The 17349-nt window shown below is 36.0% G+C and overlaps 1 protein-coding gene across 4 annotated transcripts in view; it reads right to left on the bottom strand.

The window, feature by feature from the left end:
* The window catches only part of NUDT4 (nudix hydrolase 4), a 28871-nt gene extending 11761 nt beyond the window's left edge, over positions 1–17110 (bottom strand). For 3 of the 4 annotated variants that reach the window (XM_074271178.1, XM_074271179.1, XM_074271176.1), the window contains exon 1: positions 16497–16627. In XM_074271178.1, coding sequence (XP_074127279.1) covers positions 16497–16595 — 99 coding nt within the window. In that variant the 5' untranslated portion in view covers positions 16596–16627. Of the gene's footprint in view, positions 1–16496 lie in introns of all 4 variants that reach the window. The other variant, XM_074271177.1, reaches the window with a different exon arrangement.
* Between the last annotated feature and the right edge of the window lie 239 nt (positions 17111–17349).

Below are 17349 nucleotides of genomic sequence, written 5' to 3'. Positions count from 1 at the left end.
ACTAATGGGCATCCACTCAGTTTCCAGTTTTTCGCTACTAGAAAAAGGGCTGTCACAAACATTTTTGCACATGTAAGTCCCTTTCTCTTCTTTAAGATCTCTTTGAAATTAAGACCAGTAAAAACACGTCAGCCATTTTTTTCAACCAATTTAAGAATTACATTAAAATTTGACTCAACGTAAACTTTTAGCATTTTTGTTTGTTTGTTTTTATCCCCAGGTTATTTTTACCTTCCGAATCCAATTCTTCCTTTGCAACAACAACAACAAAAACAAAATTCGATTCTGCACATATATATTGTACCTAGGATATACTATAATATATTTAATATGTATGGGAATGCCTGCCATCTAGTGGAGGGAATGGAGGGAAGGAAAGGAAAAATTTGGAACAGAAGGAGTACAAGGGATAATGTTGTAAAAAATTATGTACTGTCAAAAAATGTTATAATTATAAAATTAAAAAAAAAGATTGGACTCAAGATCTGAATATCAATGTAACATGGATTATCAAATTGTCACATATACAAAAGGAGGTGGACTAATTTTATATGCTTAATATTATGCCTCTTCAAATTAAGAATTTCCTTAATACATTAAGACTCATTTATATCCACCACAGCCCTGTCTTTTGAAATTACTTAAAATTTTATTCTTTTAAATGAAGTTATTCTGTGATTTATACATATTTAGCATAGGAATTTCAGCTTTTATGGCAGTGACTCCAGCTTGAAAATTTCCTAACTGCAATCTAGTTTGCTTGATAAATCTATTTGATTTGTCTCTAAGCAATATTTGTTTCAAAAATATGTGACTGATGCATCAATTCAATGGGCTACTCACCTCGGTAACTTTAACTCATAATCTGGGGAATAATTCAATATTCACCCACCTGTTGGTATCTGAGTAGAATCCTCATTAAAAAAAAAAAAAATCATGATTCATATCATAGCATCTGTCCTCTAAGCACCTTTTCAGAGCATGTCATCAATAAGATTTTCAAGAAAAAAAAAATCAACTACAGGTAATTCTGTTTCAATTTCAATAGTAAACAACAGTGTTGAGTAAATATCTGTTATTAGCATTTGTTTTGTACTAAAACAGACAAGATAGTTTTGTTCCTAAACCTTCTATCACAACTGTCAAAAAGATGGAGATATTTTGAAGTTCCTTTAGGCAACTTCTTGAAAATAAAATGCCTTTTTAAATACTCACAGATAAGACTGCTATATAAAATAATCTTCATAAGTTAATTTTCCTTATGTTTCCATCAAGAGGATACTCACAAAAGCAAATACAGTTTTCAAAGACCTAGTAGAGATGAAAGAATAGACTTATGATTCAATATTTACTAATATTTTCTGAACCCCCTTTTTGGTCAATGAGAATCATCTATTTTCTACTTTTCACCTTTTGAGAGAGACTTCAGAAAAAACAAAGCATTACCTGAGTATCCTTAAGATTGTCATGTTCAACTATGCCCAAAGGGCTATCAAATTGTTTATAACCTTTGATCCAATCTCTACTGGGTCTATATCCCAAAGAGATCATAAAAAAGAACCATTATGTGCATTGTTTATGGCAACCCTTTTTGTAGTGGCAAGGAACTGGAAACTGAGTAGAATGGCTGAATAAATTATGGCATGTGAATGTTATAAAATATTTTTATATAAGAAACAATCAGCAGGATGATTTCAGAAAGTCCTGGAGAGACTTACATGAACTGATGTTAAGTGAAGTGAGTAAAACCAAGAGAACATTGTACAAAGCAACAAGATGATTATGTGATGATCAACTGTGATGGATGTAGTTCTTTTCAACAATGAGGTGATTTAGGCCAATTACAATAGACTTGTGATGAAGAGAGCCATCTGCATCCAGAAAGAAGACTGGGAACTAACTGAATGTAGATCACAAAAAGTACTTTCCTTTTTTTGTTGTTTGCTTGCTTTTTTCTTTTCTTTCTCATTCCCCACCTCTTTGATCTGATTTTTCTTATGCAGCATAATTGTAGAAATATGTATATCAGAATTGCACATGTTTAACCTATATTGGATTACTTGCTCTTTGGGATGAAGAAGGGGGGAAAGAGGGAAGGGGGAAAAGAGGGAAGGGAGAAAAATTTGGAATACAAGGTTTTGTAAGGATGAATGAAGACAACTATCTTTGCATATATTTTGAAAAAGCTATTATCAAAATGATATAATAATTTTATATTACTTCATATGTATTTATAAATATATAATAGATTATATAAATATAATAAAAAGCTGAATTTAACACATATATCTTAAAAAAACAACCCATGTAATTTCATAAATAAAAAATAAAAATAGAACTTAAAAGATTGTCTTGTTCAAGCCTATTTTCCTTTGTTAGAATCACCCCTTCCTCTTTATCTTCTCAAATGATGTACATTAGTTAGAAATGATTGGATCCCTAACCTAGTGATTCCACTGCTATTAATAAAACTAGATTCTTCTCACTCTATTTGTAATCCTTTATGCTATCTATAAATTCCAAAATAAACTGGCTTAATTAAGAATAATGGCAAGTTTTCTGCTGTTTCATTTTGCATTTCATTTTTCCTGGGTTGTGAGAAAATATTTTTTTAAAAATCTTTTTTCCTCTTCTAAACATGCCTGTTCTTGACTATTATGAGCTTTTTGCAAGAGAGAAATAGTGACATCTTTTGCTCTCTTCCTTCTGTTAAATGATTTGTAAACAATAAAGTTCAAAGAAATGTCTTTTACTTCTTTTATTTTTATCTATTTCCCCTTTTTTTCAGAGTCGGATTATTTACTTGGGTCAAGTTGACCCTCAGTAATTGTAGTCTCTTGTCTTTAATCCTTGATACTGATTTGGATTCCTGCTAACAAGCAGCTGATCCAATTGTACAATTGTTGCTGCTTTGTTTTTCAGTAGCGTGTGACTCTGTGGTCCCATTTGGGGTTTTCTTAGCAGAGATACTAACATTTCTTTCTCCAGCTTGTTTTATAGTTGAGAAAACTGAGGTTAAAAAGGATCAAGTGAGTGATTTGACCAAGGTCACCCAGCTAATAAGTATCTGAGGCTGAATCTGATTCCATGCTTGGTGCATTTATCTACCCCATCCCAACGTTACAAATCTGATCTTAAAATGATTTCTATGTTTGTAAGTAACCAAGTCATTTCTTATATGCCAATAGCCTGAATGGTCTTCCTACTCCAGGCCATACTACATCCATGCATGTATTATAGGATCCCTCCTTAATCAGTCCCAGTGCCTAATATTCTTTGGATCAACATTAGCTTTTATACTTTCTTTTTAAATTTCTTTACATTTTTTCCAACCTAATTCCAAACCTACAATTCTATCATCATTTTACTATGGTTTAGCCTTCTCCCCTCCATGCCCAGAATGTTCTTCATTCTTCACTTCACAGAATCCCTCTCTTCCTTCAAAGTAAAGCTAAAAGCATAAAAACCTTTGAGTATTCCCCCCACTGGTTGTACCCTCTGCCTCAGTTAAGGTGACTAAACTATTTTATATTTATTCTTTATATGCTTACATAAGTGAGCTCTAGATGGTACAGTGGCTAGAGCACTAAACCTGAAGTCAGGAAAATTGTCTTCATGAATTCAAACCTAGTCTCAGGACACTTACCAGTTATATAACACTGGACAAGACACTTTAACCCTGTCTGCCTTAGTTTCCTCACCTGTCAAATGAGCTGGAGAAGAAAATGGAAAATCATTCCTGTACTTTGCCAAAAAAAAATCCCAAATGGGGTGACAGAATCAGACACTACTGAAATGAGTGAACATGCTTATATAAGTATTTACATAAGTATTGCAAGTAATTTGTATCCCCAGTGCCTATTATATGCAGATTAAATACCTGTTATTTCTCTACTATTTGTCAATATGGGGGACTTAATTTTAGAAATGACAATCACAAAACATGCAATCGGTATACTATGAGAACTGAGCCATGGATATCCAAAGATAGGATGAAGGAAATAAAGAAATGAAGACTTTGGGGTTGATAGCAGAATTGAGAGCACATGGTTAAGATGGTTACTGACTTTATATACTAAAAGGGCTCTCAAGTGGAGATATATTGTCCCAGAACAGAAAACTAAAAGCAATGGGTAAAACACATTTACTGGATTCATGCAAAACTTCCCCACAAATAGGAACTTTCCAAAGAGGAATGGGTTGTACACAAGTGTACAACACTTATGAAAGTCTTTATCCAGATGTTGGGTGGTGATTATGTTGTAGAGGGGATTTCCATTAAAGCACAATTATTCTGCAGTCCCTCAAATGCTGAGCTTCTGTGACTGAATCTGTGACCTGTGCTCTACTACTTACTCATCATACCTGTTCTGCCTTCCTCAAAGGGATTATTAGAATAGCTGAATCCCAAAAACATTTTGTAAGCTATGAGTCACATAGATGGCAGGACAAAACAAAGCTATGTCACTGGCTTGAATTTCAACTTACCCTGGCTGAAAAATGATTACTCCCGAGGACAAAGTACAGAGTAAAGCATCAAGTTTAATCGATTTCACTTATATAAAACATATCAAAACCTATCCCAGAGTAGTCATCAAAATGAACATCTTATTATCTATTTTTTCAATGACTATCTCCCACTCCAACCCCCAAACCACATACTCAAAGGAAGGAATTTGAATTCTTCAATTCCCTTTAACTGTACGGATTGGTATTTTAAGTATGGATTGTACAGAACCAAGACTTCAAGGCATTAATGTAAATAAGAGTTGATTCTAGCTTGCAGAAGAGGTAAAATTAAAAGACGAATGCAATGCTCACTTTTCATATTCATAACCTGATTAGCCAACTAAAGTGATAAAATCTGATAAACAAATGGATACTCTTTTCATTTATGCTTTCTCCAAAAACAAGATCTCAAGTTCAAATTACTATTTTTTCCCATGTCTTAAAAAAAAATAATAAATAAATAAAATCTTCTTAGATTGTGATTAATTATTAGTAACTTTTTGACTTGTATACCTATTTCAGATACATATGTGCCTGTGGTCAAGTAAAAATTTTCTCAGGTTAAAAAGCCCAGAAGTGAAAAAAGTCTAAGAAGTCCTGTTTCAAAACTCAGCAATCTGGGCTGCAGTCTCCATCTATATTAATAAACATTAATTTAGCGATTATTCGCATGAAAATGCCACAGTTCTATTCTTGTTTAGTGATTTCAAGAAAATGGACAACCATGTAAACAAATAGAAAAGAACCCAAGGACTGAACAGCAGTGTCTTTCCAGATTAGGAAAAGGAATGCTAAGATAGCAAAATTGTTACTGTCCCCTTTTGTAGACAAAGATTTTTGGAAGAATATGTTAATCTCTTACAAATTCACTATTTTCTGAATAACATTTTTAAAACTTCGGTTATACACAACATTTTTTTACTAGATATCCTGAGGCTCCTTGAGGAGAGAGCCTCCATTTTATTTAAATCTCAACTGTGCCAAACTGTTCTGCATAGAGCAGGTATTTGATAAATGTGATTTATCTTCTCCAACTAAATAATACTTCAACTCTTTGAAGCAAGGGATTACTTTTACTGTGTATTTTGGCACAAAATTAGCATGCTACTAAAATAGAGCTAAATAAAATGTCTACCCTCAGAAGCTCTTGGTTCCAGACCCTCAAAGAACTTGCTTTCTGTTCTCTGTCTTTTCTAATTAGCTTATTTCTCCTAGTCCACAAAAAACTAATCAGATTTTTCCTTTGCTAAACAAAACCAGGAAAATTTCACATGACCTGGGGTAAGCCTTCAAAAGTATTCTTTTCTGATCCTCTTCGCTATTAAATTTCCTTGCTTCCATTTATTCCAATTACTGTTGCATTCCTTCCCCACTTCGCTACTAAAATCTTTCCAAGATCACTTTGTTCTTTCCTTCTTTGATTTCTTTGCAGCATCTCACTATCTGCCAACCCTTTTTTTGAAAGCTTTCTTCTCTCAAACATTCCATGATACTAATAAGTGGGCCTTCCAACTTTCTACATGTTCCTCATTCTCCTTTCTGACCTTGAAGCATGGGTGACACCTGTAGCTCTCTCCACACCTTATACAGGTATGGGATCTTACTATAGGAGATGATTTTACTGAATAATGCTAATATCCCTGAACTTATTCTTAGAACCTAAATTGAGCACCAGTTGGACTTTCTGCAAAATTTTCATATGTAATTGAATTTTTTCATATGTAATTGAATATTTTTAGTTTTGCGATGTTTGTTGATATCCTAAAATCAAAGAGATATTAAAATATTAAGACAATGTGAACTCAGTTTTAAATTTTTAAAGCACCAAGAGTTGGAAGAGATTTCACAAGCCATCTAGTCTAACCTAATTTTACAGATGAGAAACCGAGGCCCAAGGAGGTAAAGTGGTTTGTTTATCCTCTTTTTATCCAAACCAGGCAGAGATTCACCCAGAGACTGACAGTGAAAAGGGCAAACTATAGCCTGTAGGCCATGCCTAACAACGAATACACAAGCTCGCTCCAGGTCTGTTTAATGTTGGCAAAGTAAATGAACAGCCACGCAAGTGTTTTTTTTCTGGGGCCGCTAGGTGGCACCACAGCACAAAGTGCTGGATCTCCAACACCAGTGAGGTAGCTCCTAGCAAGTCATCCAACTCCCAATCACTTTTCTCATTTGTTCAATGAGCTGGAAAAGGAAATGGCAAACCACTCCAGTATTTGCCAAGAAAACCCCAATGGAGTCACAAAGAATTGTACACAATTTAAAAAATTGAACAAAGTTCTATTACCAGAATGTTACATACTGAATTTGAAATACTCATAGTAAAACAATAAAACTTTAAAAATCACCTTTACCTAAAAGTATTATACAGGTCACTAGCTTTTTTCTTTATTAAAAAGTTTTTAGAATAAAGGGAAGGGAGAGGAGATTTATTGGAAGGAAGCATAATACAGTGGAAATATCCCTGAATTTGAAGCCAGAGAACCCAGGTTCATCACCATGCTTTTAAAATTACTAGCCATGTGACCTTGCATACTGCAAAATTAGAATGTTAGATTAAATGGTCTGTGAGGTCTGTTCCAACTAAGATCTTGGAGAAAAAAATAAAGGCTCTTAGAATTTGGAAGTATCTTCAAAATACAATATTCTCCATCAAAAAATGTTCTGGCAATATAAACATGAGCTCACATTTAGGATATCTGCAAATATCACAGAACTGTAATTATATACCCAAATTAACTATAGTGTAGTTCTAAAAGACAAATCACCAGTAACTGAACTTTTGGTCTTATAAAGGGGCCTTTTCAAAATTCTGAAGTTACACAAGGTGATCACTATGTGCAAATGAAATAATCTCACTTGGAGGCAGCTGGGTGGTACAGTGAATAAAACAGAAGCCCCTAAGTCAGGAGTACCTGAATTCAAATCCAGCCCTAGACATTTAACACTAGTTGTGTGACTCTGGGCACTTAACCACAACTGCCTCACTAAAAAATAAAATTAAAAAAAAAAAATAATAATCTCAGCTTTATGGGCAAAGTCAGGGCAAACCTCAGGATTTTAAAAAAACAAATACTCAAAAGTTCCATCCAGTTCTTAGATTTTCTGAAACCACCTGAAGCCTGTGACCAATTTCTAGTACTTAAGTTACCTTCTAAGAATTCCCATATAAAATACTTAAAGATCATACATTTTTTCCCCCTAAGAACCCTGAAGCAATATTATCCCCACTTCAGTTGAGTACAAAGACATTCAGAAGCTATGGTTCTATCAGCCACAAATGTGGGAGCTGAGGAAAAAAACAAAAACCAAAAAAAAAAAACAAAAAAAAACAAAAAAAAACAAAACCAACTCAGATACCCTACCATCACTAAACCTAGTGCTCTTAGCCCAGGATCCTTTAGTGTTGGAAGAGACCTTAAAAATTTTTCCTCCTGGCCAGATGGATAAATCCCAGTCTAACAATCATCACCAAATGGTGACATAACATGTTAACTTTTTGCCAATAATGGGAATTTCTGACCTTATAAAACTGTTTTCTGTTTTGGGAGGAGTGAAGGATAGAGGAGGGAATGGTATCAGAATTGAAGAAAGTAACATCATTACCTCTCTACCCTAGTTTTCTAGAGGATAAGCTGAGCAGTGGATATGAAACAATCTACACTTGTAATATTTCATAAGGCCAGTTGAAAAAATATCCAATAACCATTTCCTTCATGTTTTTCTTAAGTTTGAAAACAACATTGAAAAATACTTTCCTTTTAGAAAGACAATGTATGAAACCCTTTAAAGCTATGTTTGCAAAAGTTGTTAAAAAAACCCAAAAAAACAAAAAAACAAACAAAACCTCCCATCCAAAAGTTTCAGCTAGCTCAGTGATGAGTGATACACTAGCAGTCCCATGGCATGGTTCTCCTGTAATGTGCTGAAATTCCTCAAAACCAAGGATGATACTGTACTATAAGAGGAAAAAAAACAACAGTAATCACTGTCTGAAGTGGCATCCGTTAAATAGTAGATAACTAGAGATAAGCCTCTAGCAGGTTGGGTAAATTTTCTGTTACACAGGAAAATATAGTAATAATTGTACAAAATAAAACTATAGTAATGGTTTGGATCTGTTAAAAGGAATACCACTGGCTGCATCACAAATCCATTTAAGATGGAAGTATTTCATGCTGGGACTTTAAAGGCCATAAATTGGACTACAAGAAATCTGGTCATAATAAGTTGTGAGCATTTTATTAAATTATCATTAGCTCAAGAGTTTCTTGGGTCAAACAACGTTTTAATAATGTTAATAATAATTATGTTATTAATAATTTATCTGTCTACATGAAACATTTAAATGTAAATATAGTCTTGCCACACTTAAGAATGCTAACGGCTGATAAGAGTCCTGGATTCTGTCATTAAAAAAAAAAAAAAAAGCACATACACAGCTTGAAGATTAGTTGGCCCTCTCCCCTCTTACCCATTTCAAAACTGTTATATGAATTTTTAAAAATAATTTTGTGCCTTGAGATGTTAGGGAGTATCTAAGATATTCCAAAACCAAGATGGATTGTATGTGGCATTTGGACCACAGTTAATTTTCTAAAAGAAACATATTTGAATAACATCAGTGAAAAGAGGTTTAACCTTTCATTTTTTGGAAAAAAAAAAATCTTTTATAAAAAATATTTAACAGCTACACACAGCAACTCCCAGCGAATGAACACTGTATATATAGAAGATGTGTAAAAATATACTTAGTCTCAGAGTTCAACAAAAACAATCTGGGTTACAGTCAGCTACTTACTACTGAACATTATGATGTTGACCAAGTCCTTCTGAGATCATTCTCATCTGTAAATTGGTGACAATGACTTACCTGCCTTCTTCACAGTTTCTGGAATAAATGAAAATATGAAAAGGCTCTGAAAACTATAAATAATATAGAAGTTATTTTGAGATTGTTATTCCTCAAATAGGAAAGTGATATAAGTATAATCAATGATTATGAGGCAAAATAAAGATAAGAGTTGTATTCTAGTAACGGAATCATTTCAAAATTATGAAAAATAGTCAAATAGAAAACTTGTTTTAATCTGCTCCATAATATTGTCTTGACTAGAAAAATTCAATTCATCTCTCTGGATTTATTTTTCTATATTCATTCCCAATATTCCTGAAAGATTTGGGAATTTTATTTGTGTAATAATCATTAATGTCCAGTTTTTTTGCTAATATTTTCTATATTAGATTAAATTATCTTTAAAATAATGAACAGAAACTTTCAAATTTAGATTTTTTTTTAATTAAAAAGTATCATACAGAGCTAATATAAAATGCCAAATGCCTAAAGTACAAGGTTTCTCTTTGACTTTCTAAAGGCCAAACTGTCATAAAACATACCAGGATCATTCAAATCCACACTTAAACAGCCTAATCCAAACTCTCAGCTCTATAATTATTCAAGCCAACAAACACTGAATTATTATTTACTGTAGTAGTGTTAATTTTGGTACTCCAATCCAAATTTCAATTTCTTTCTAAAAGAATTCCAATTCATTTTAGACAATCAAGTATCTAGGACAGCTATCTCCTGAACAGTTGCTACACTGTTCACCCAGTGTTCTGAAAGGTCATTTAAGAAACAAAGTGATGATTTTTATTAGGAGTGAAAGTTCAAGGACAGACATTCCCAACTTCAAAAGACATTTTCTATTAAATAAAACTCATCAAATCTGAGATAGAAACAAAATTATAATAGTTTAAGAAAGATTCAAGGAAACGAGAGAAATGTGTTCTAAGTTCCTCTCTAACAATGAGAATGTTTCTTCTATCCTGTCTCCCCTATTGCAAAAAAAATAGGCATACGGCATGGAAGATAATTATACATATAAACAGCAGAAAAAGCACTAAGCATTGGAGTTGAGAAACCATTTATATAAATTACATAAAGAGGCACCAGAGTCCAGTTTAAATATTGCATTCTACAAGCTATTAGACTTAAAAAACAAAACAAAATAAACAAACCTTAAATGAAAACACCACTTATTTCAAAAGGAAAAGGCAATTTCAGGTTTAGAAAAGCATTTTATGATTACATGAAAATTAGACATAATATGTTTTTCTCTGGAGGGAGAAAGAAAAAAAATTAAACTAGTTGGTGCCTCAATTTTTAATTATATGTAAGGATTAATGGATATGGAAGCACTCAGCATACTACATATAAAGACTAAGAGTATACCTCAAGTGCCTACACACCGTTTTGCCTGAAACTAGAGGTAAAAATTTTTTCTTCTCTTACATATTAGTGTTTTGATAAAAGAAGTCTTGAAAACCCCTCACACAACTCCATAAAAATCATTTAACTCCGTATTTTAGCTCTTGTGGGTTTGCCATCCACATATGGCACAGAAGGTGCACAAAGTCACTTTTTTTTGACATGAGGACAATGTCAATTTATTAGACTTGACCAAACTTATAGATTAAAAGATTTAATAAAGTGTTGAAAAATGCTGAAACTTTTTAAAAAAGAAATTCAGAAGGAAGCACAATTTTCAAAGATACGGTTTTTACTTTTTTTTTTTTTAAGCAAGCAGTATGAAATAGAGATCCAGTGTTTCATATATAATCTTCTATTTTCTACTATATGTGGAAATGCATTTTTGAAGTTGAGAATGAAAAATAAAATTCTTCAAAAGAGAATGACCAGAGCAGGATTAAGGATGCTGAATGCTCACTATAAATGCATGGCACCTAAGTATCACTTAGCAAATCTATCTTAGTAGGTCTAGATTTGAGCTTAAGAATTGGGTTCTAAATGGGCTATCTTCCCTTTTATTTTCCTTGAAAAGATGGAAAAATTTAGTTGCCAAATGATCATGTTTCTTTAGATCCAAAGCACACGTGTCAAGCAATAGTGACATGAGCTTTGCCTCTTACTACAGGCCATCTGTGGGGCAGGTCACTTCATTCCTGTGGACTCTAGCCTTTCACTGGCAAAATAAGAGGACTAGGCAACCTCTACCGAATAAGCCTTGTTAGGAAGCAGGATGAGACAAAGTTTGCTGATGTCAACAAGATCCTCGTTCAAACCCCTCTGAAGATATTACCTAAGCTGTGCACAAGTCAGTGAGGCTGTTTGGGCCTCAAATCTAACTGAAGGGATGAATTATCAAAAGTGTCAACCTGGCTGGATTGCATGAGGATAAAAGGAGAATGTTAGCAAAAGTGCTGCGTAAATGGCAATTGTGATACTTATACATCTATCCTACAATAAAATACTAAAGACTTGGCTGGGAAATGAATGCAGAAATTAATGGAAAATGAGCCAGACTCATCAAGACCATTTTGTGTCTTCACTAACAATTGTGTAGGGGCCATATGAATGATTTCAGCTAGTTTCTAGAAGGATTAGTGGCCAAAATCAGATTTTGAGGACCAAGAAAAACAAGAATATAGAGTAAGGAATGTACTCTTAACTCGAAGAAAATTATTACAACAGGTAGTTCCTGCAGTTTAAACACATCTGAATCTAAGGTTCTGTCCCCAACAACATTTTAACTGCTTTGCTTATGAATTGAGGATTTGAGAAAAAGATCCAGAAATGTAACATACTAAAAAATTTCTCCCACAAATAACATCCAACTTCACTCTTTTAATAGAAATCCTTTTGAATATGTGATCTTTATCACTTTTAAAAATAATATAATAAACACAACTTATCATTTTACTGTTGATTGTAGGTCAATTTTAATGTTTCCCAAGGCTTATTGAGTTATATGGGAATTTTAATCCCTATAGGCAATGGATCAGCACTAGGTCTTAGACCTGCTTCTTTCATAGTTTATACTTCCCTCAGTTGCCATTCTCCCCAATTTATTACATAAATTACATAATTATTACATAAAGTACAACCAGGACAATAAAATACAAGCACTATAACGTAAGACTTTTTGAAGTCTGGCTTCTTAGGCTTTGTTTAATTTTTGGCTATATGTTACATGTAAATGAAATCTTATTGAATAGATTTAGCTGCTGTTTGCACTGTATTCAAAAACTTTTGCTTTAATTATATTCCATGAATGTTAGTAGGAACTTGTGGTGAAAGACAAAAAAACAAATTCAATGTCTTAATTGAAACTATCTACAATACTGTCTTATTGTGGCACAGGAATTAAGTCTAGGTGATTTGTTAGAAGTTCTGGCAATTTCCAAATCAAACTGAAGAGAGATATGATGACAATGCCAGTTATTGGGGAACCAGTCTACATAATTTGAGAATTATATTTTTTTCTTTTAATCCAAAACAATAAAGGAACAATACTTAGGCCAATGCTCAAAGCCTAAGTTTGGGAAATGATTTAATAGTCACTGTGTCACAGAGTACCTGCAGGTATAAAATCATGGATACTTACAGTTTCAATTAACATAGCAGATAGCAAAAAAAAAAAAAAAAAAAAAAAAAAAAAATTACAGTAACCATCTTTCTCTTTCCCATAGGGTTATAGTTGTCAACAATTAACTTTTATTTATATAAATCAGGATAGCATAAGCAAAGAATCTGTGAAATTAAAATTAATAGTACAATAAAAAGGAAAAAAATAAATGGAATGCTTCAGCATTAATAAGCCCCTACTATGAGCTCAGCAGAGTTTGGGGGCTGTTATCTTCTACAACTGAAAGCATGGAACATCATAAGCAAAAGCATAGTAAAAACAAAAACAAAATAAATATAAGAATTCAGCATGGTAGAGATAACCCAAAGGAACAATGGGAGAATGCTTTTTTGTTCTGATTTTTTTGACAGCTTAGAGAATTCACCAAAATGAATTTATCATTAGAGCTTTTCAGGTCTCAGCAAGCTAAGTCACAGACCAAAAATTCCCTATCTCCCAACATGCTGTTGTTCAGTCATGTCTGATTCTTCATGATCCCATTTATAGTTTTTATGACAAAAAGGTACTGAAATGATTTGCCATTTCCTTCTCCAGCTCATTTGACAGACAGACAGAGGGTTCAGTGATTTGCTCAGGGTGGTCACACAACCAGTAAATTTCTGAGGCCAGATCTGAATTGAGTCTTCCTGATTCCAGTCCAGGCACTCTAACACATTGTGTTGTCTACCTGCTTCATCTCATACACATAAAATATCTGCATATTCCCCCTCTCCCTTCCTCCTTAATCTCATCCTTCAGGATCCCCAACCCCAAGGAATATAACCCCCAAAACTACTTGCTCTGCATAGCAACCAAGTCTTCCTGGGCCAGAGGTACCAACTATTGGCTAGCACTGAAAACTTATTTCACCAATCCTTCCAAGACCTCCCCCAATTCTCCCACCTCTTCCCTTCCCCCCCTCCCCAACTAGCTTATAGCTTTCTTCCTCTATTAGTTCCACCTAAGGAAATTTCTCACAGTGAACTTCAGAGGAAGTTCCTTCTGTGAGCCAAAAAAACAAGCCTAATCAGTCATCTCCTAGTTCACATTTACATAAGCCCCTAAGATTTACAAAACCCGTCACCTTCAAAATAATAAAAATGGAGTTTTAATTTAATCAGCAATAGTAAATCCTTATGAGTATTATAGACATTTGTGGTCCAGATCATACACTTACCATATATCCCCCTCTTTCAACAGAGAAATATAATGTAAACAGAATCTAGACAAACGATAAATATGACTTTTGAAGTAAACTGGGGATATTTCTTGGACCCGATTATGTATTCTACACACAGGGAGGTTTTAAGATTTTTTTTTTTTTTAAGCTATGGACTGCATGAGTAATAACAGAAAAATTGCATTTATCTTTATCTTACAGCTATCTTCTTCTATCTTACAGCTATCTTTCCCTATCTCTTCACATATCCCTTGTCTAACACAATTGCATAAATCCAGACTCCTTATAAGGTGTCCTTAAACACTTTATAAAGTCCCTACTAGGTTCAGAATTTTTTCCACTTGCCAATTAACTACACTGGGTTTTATCAACTTGTTGGAGATTGAAAATGTCTTTTAGTACCTAAAACTGTACTGCAGTGTCAGCCTGGATGTCATGATTAGGACGAAATTTTACCTGTAAACAGTAATACCTCACACATAGATTACAGAACTCAACCTCAGTTACCTAGCACACAACAGAAAACCAGGAAATGGGCAAAAGATCTAAGAGTATTTGAAATAGATGTGAGTCCAATAAAACCTCAAACTCAGAAAGGAACTTACACTTAGTTTTATACACAATACCAACAAAATGCTTACCTGGTTTCCAATACATTAAAAACTGGGCTTCCATACCAAGTTTTCCCCCATCCCAACTGTTTCTCAACTTGTACCTAAAGTCTAAGAACTTTGACAGCACCAAGAAATGCTGATCCCTGTCATCAAAGATGACAGAAAAGAACTAATTCAAAAAGAAAAGACTACTTTGGGCCTTTTACTGCGGGAGATAAAGAGCCCTACATAATCCAATTGCTTCTGCAGATACATACAAATATATTTAAAATGATTGCTTCTTCAGGATAAGCCTCATTTATCTGGAAAATTCACTTATGAAATGGAAGGCTACTCATTACAATTTTCATTCTTAAGTAAATACTTTTACTGTTAAGCAGTATTTTAAATGAATTAAAATTTGATGGAACACTTATTAATGTAAGCATTTTCTGAAGACTGGAGTAGAGCAAAAATTTAATGTGTCAATTTTATTCATAAGATTTATCTTCTAAATTGCACTGAGATTAATTTCTAAAGCTTTGTTTTGGCCTAAAAAAGTATAATTCAAACTTTTTTTTTTTTTTAAACCAAACTTTCCTCTCATCCCACTACTTCATAATTTTTGTGTACCTGGGATCACAGACATTTCTAGCAGACTTTCTACAGACTACACTTTATAAAGTTTCAGAGGTTTGAACAAACTCAAACCTTACTTTTTTTAGTCATCTTTCCCCCACACAAACTGACTTTTATCTCTAGAATGCTTCAGCACAACTTGTTTTATTATTTCCCAAAGAAATTAACCTTAGAACACTGTTCTTCCTAAAAAGGACAATCAAACTCAGGTGTTTCTGAAAAAATAAATAAGCTCATAAAATTCTCAGGTGTTTCTGAAAGAAAGCTAAGGCAGCGGCTCGAAAGGACCACTACAGAGAAACATGGTTACTATAGCGAGGATAAACTACCACAATAGTGCACTTAATACGACACCTTGTATTGTAGCACCCTTAAACTAATTTAAAAAACAAAATAACAAAAACCTAATAATTCTGGGGTTTAGGTGAATTGTTAGTTTTACAAACAAATTAATTAAACATTAATTTTAAAGATTCTCAAGACAAATGTGTCCTCTACTAGGTACAGAACGGCATTTTAAAATGGAAACAAATGGGGTTCGTTGCAGACGTGGCCAGAGCAGCCAACACCATCTTCCAAGTCAAACAAATAAAACACCCGTGCAAAAAAACCTTAGGGTGCGTGGCAGCTCAACACTCCTCACCCCACCAAATCACAAATTGTCTTATCAGATGGGAAGGAAGTTTGAAGTGTCAAAGGCGGGTCAAAACGGCGACCGACAATTGAAAAAAAAAAAAAAAAAGCACCCCCTCAGCGAAGCTCCAGCCCCAAACAAGGTTCTTCGGTGTCTGCCTCGGCTAGAACCCGAGGCATCTCGGAAAGAACGCGTGGGGTGGGGGCGGGGGCGTGGGGAAGACAAAGGACACGGTCCAATACCTACGGGAGCCCATTTACAAAACAAACGTAGACCGTGCGCCCCCCGCCCAGGAGGCTTTTAGGGGGCTCTCCCCCGGATTTGGAGGTGGGGTCTCCCCGCTTTCTCTCGCTCCCTCTCCTCAGGAAGCCCCCCTGGGCTCTGCCGGACTCCAAAAATACTCCCCCAGTCCCTGGGAAGGTCGGCCGAGTGGGGGGAGACCCTCCCCAACGGGGTCCCTTTGTTTCCTCCCCCGCACGAGGCCAGGCGGGAAATGGGGGCGCACCCACCTCGTCCTCCTGCTCGCTGCGGAAGCAAAGGCAGGCCGCCCGCTTCTTGAAGCCCTCACGGTCGTAGGTCCTCGTCTGGTTCGGCTTAAACTTCATCATAGAGGCGGATTCCTCCTCCTCCCGCCGGGGCTCGGCCGCCGCCAACCCGTCCGAGGTCGCGGGGAAGGATGGAAGGGAAAAAGAGAGGGAGGAGGGAGCGCCCGAGGGCCGGAGCCGGGAGCGAGGCCGGGGCTGCGGGGGACGAGCGAGCGAGAGAGCAAGAGGCTGCTCCGGGAGTACTAGAGCCCGCGGGTTGGAGAGGCTGCGCCGCTGCTGCCGGAGAAGCCGCGCCTCGCCATGGAGCCCGCCCGCCACCCGCCTCCTCTCTCCGTCCCACCGGCCGTCCGCTGCCCGCAGTCCCTCAGTCGGGCGCCTCGTGACCGCCGCGGACGGTTGGCAGCTCGCTCTCGCGCTGCGGCTCCTCCCTCGCGGCGGCGGCGGCGGCGGTACTGCGGCTCACTCGCCTCGAGCTCTCTCTTTTCCTTGCGCTCTCGCCTCGTTCTCGTTCTCGCGCTTGTTCCTCCGCCGAGGCTTCTCGCATTCCCGTTCACTCTCTCACTCTCTCTTCGCCCCGCCCCCTTAGACCCGCCACCACGCCCCTCCCTCCCCTTTCTCTGGCGCGAGACACCTTCTCGATCGCACGGGATTGGTCAGAGACCGAAACAGCGCTCCTCCCCCCTCCTAAACCGAACCTCGCATTCCCTCGGCGCGAGACGACTCAATTAAGCCCCGCCTCTTTTCCCCTCCCTCCCTTTTTTTTTTTTTAATTGAACTTGGCCTGATGCCAGCATGTTGCACTTGCGCCTGCGCCTTA

The sequence above is a fragment of the Sminthopsis crassicaudata genome, chromosome 5 (assembly GCF_048593235.1).
Source record: "Sminthopsis crassicaudata isolate SCR6 chromosome 5, ASM4859323v1, whole genome shotgun sequence".
Lineage (NCBI taxonomy): Eukaryota > Metazoa > Chordata > Mammalia > Dasyuromorphia > Dasyuridae > Sminthopsis > Sminthopsis crassicaudata.
Note: the sequence above shows the minus strand (reverse complement) of the source record. Positions and strands in the feature narration are given on the sequence as shown.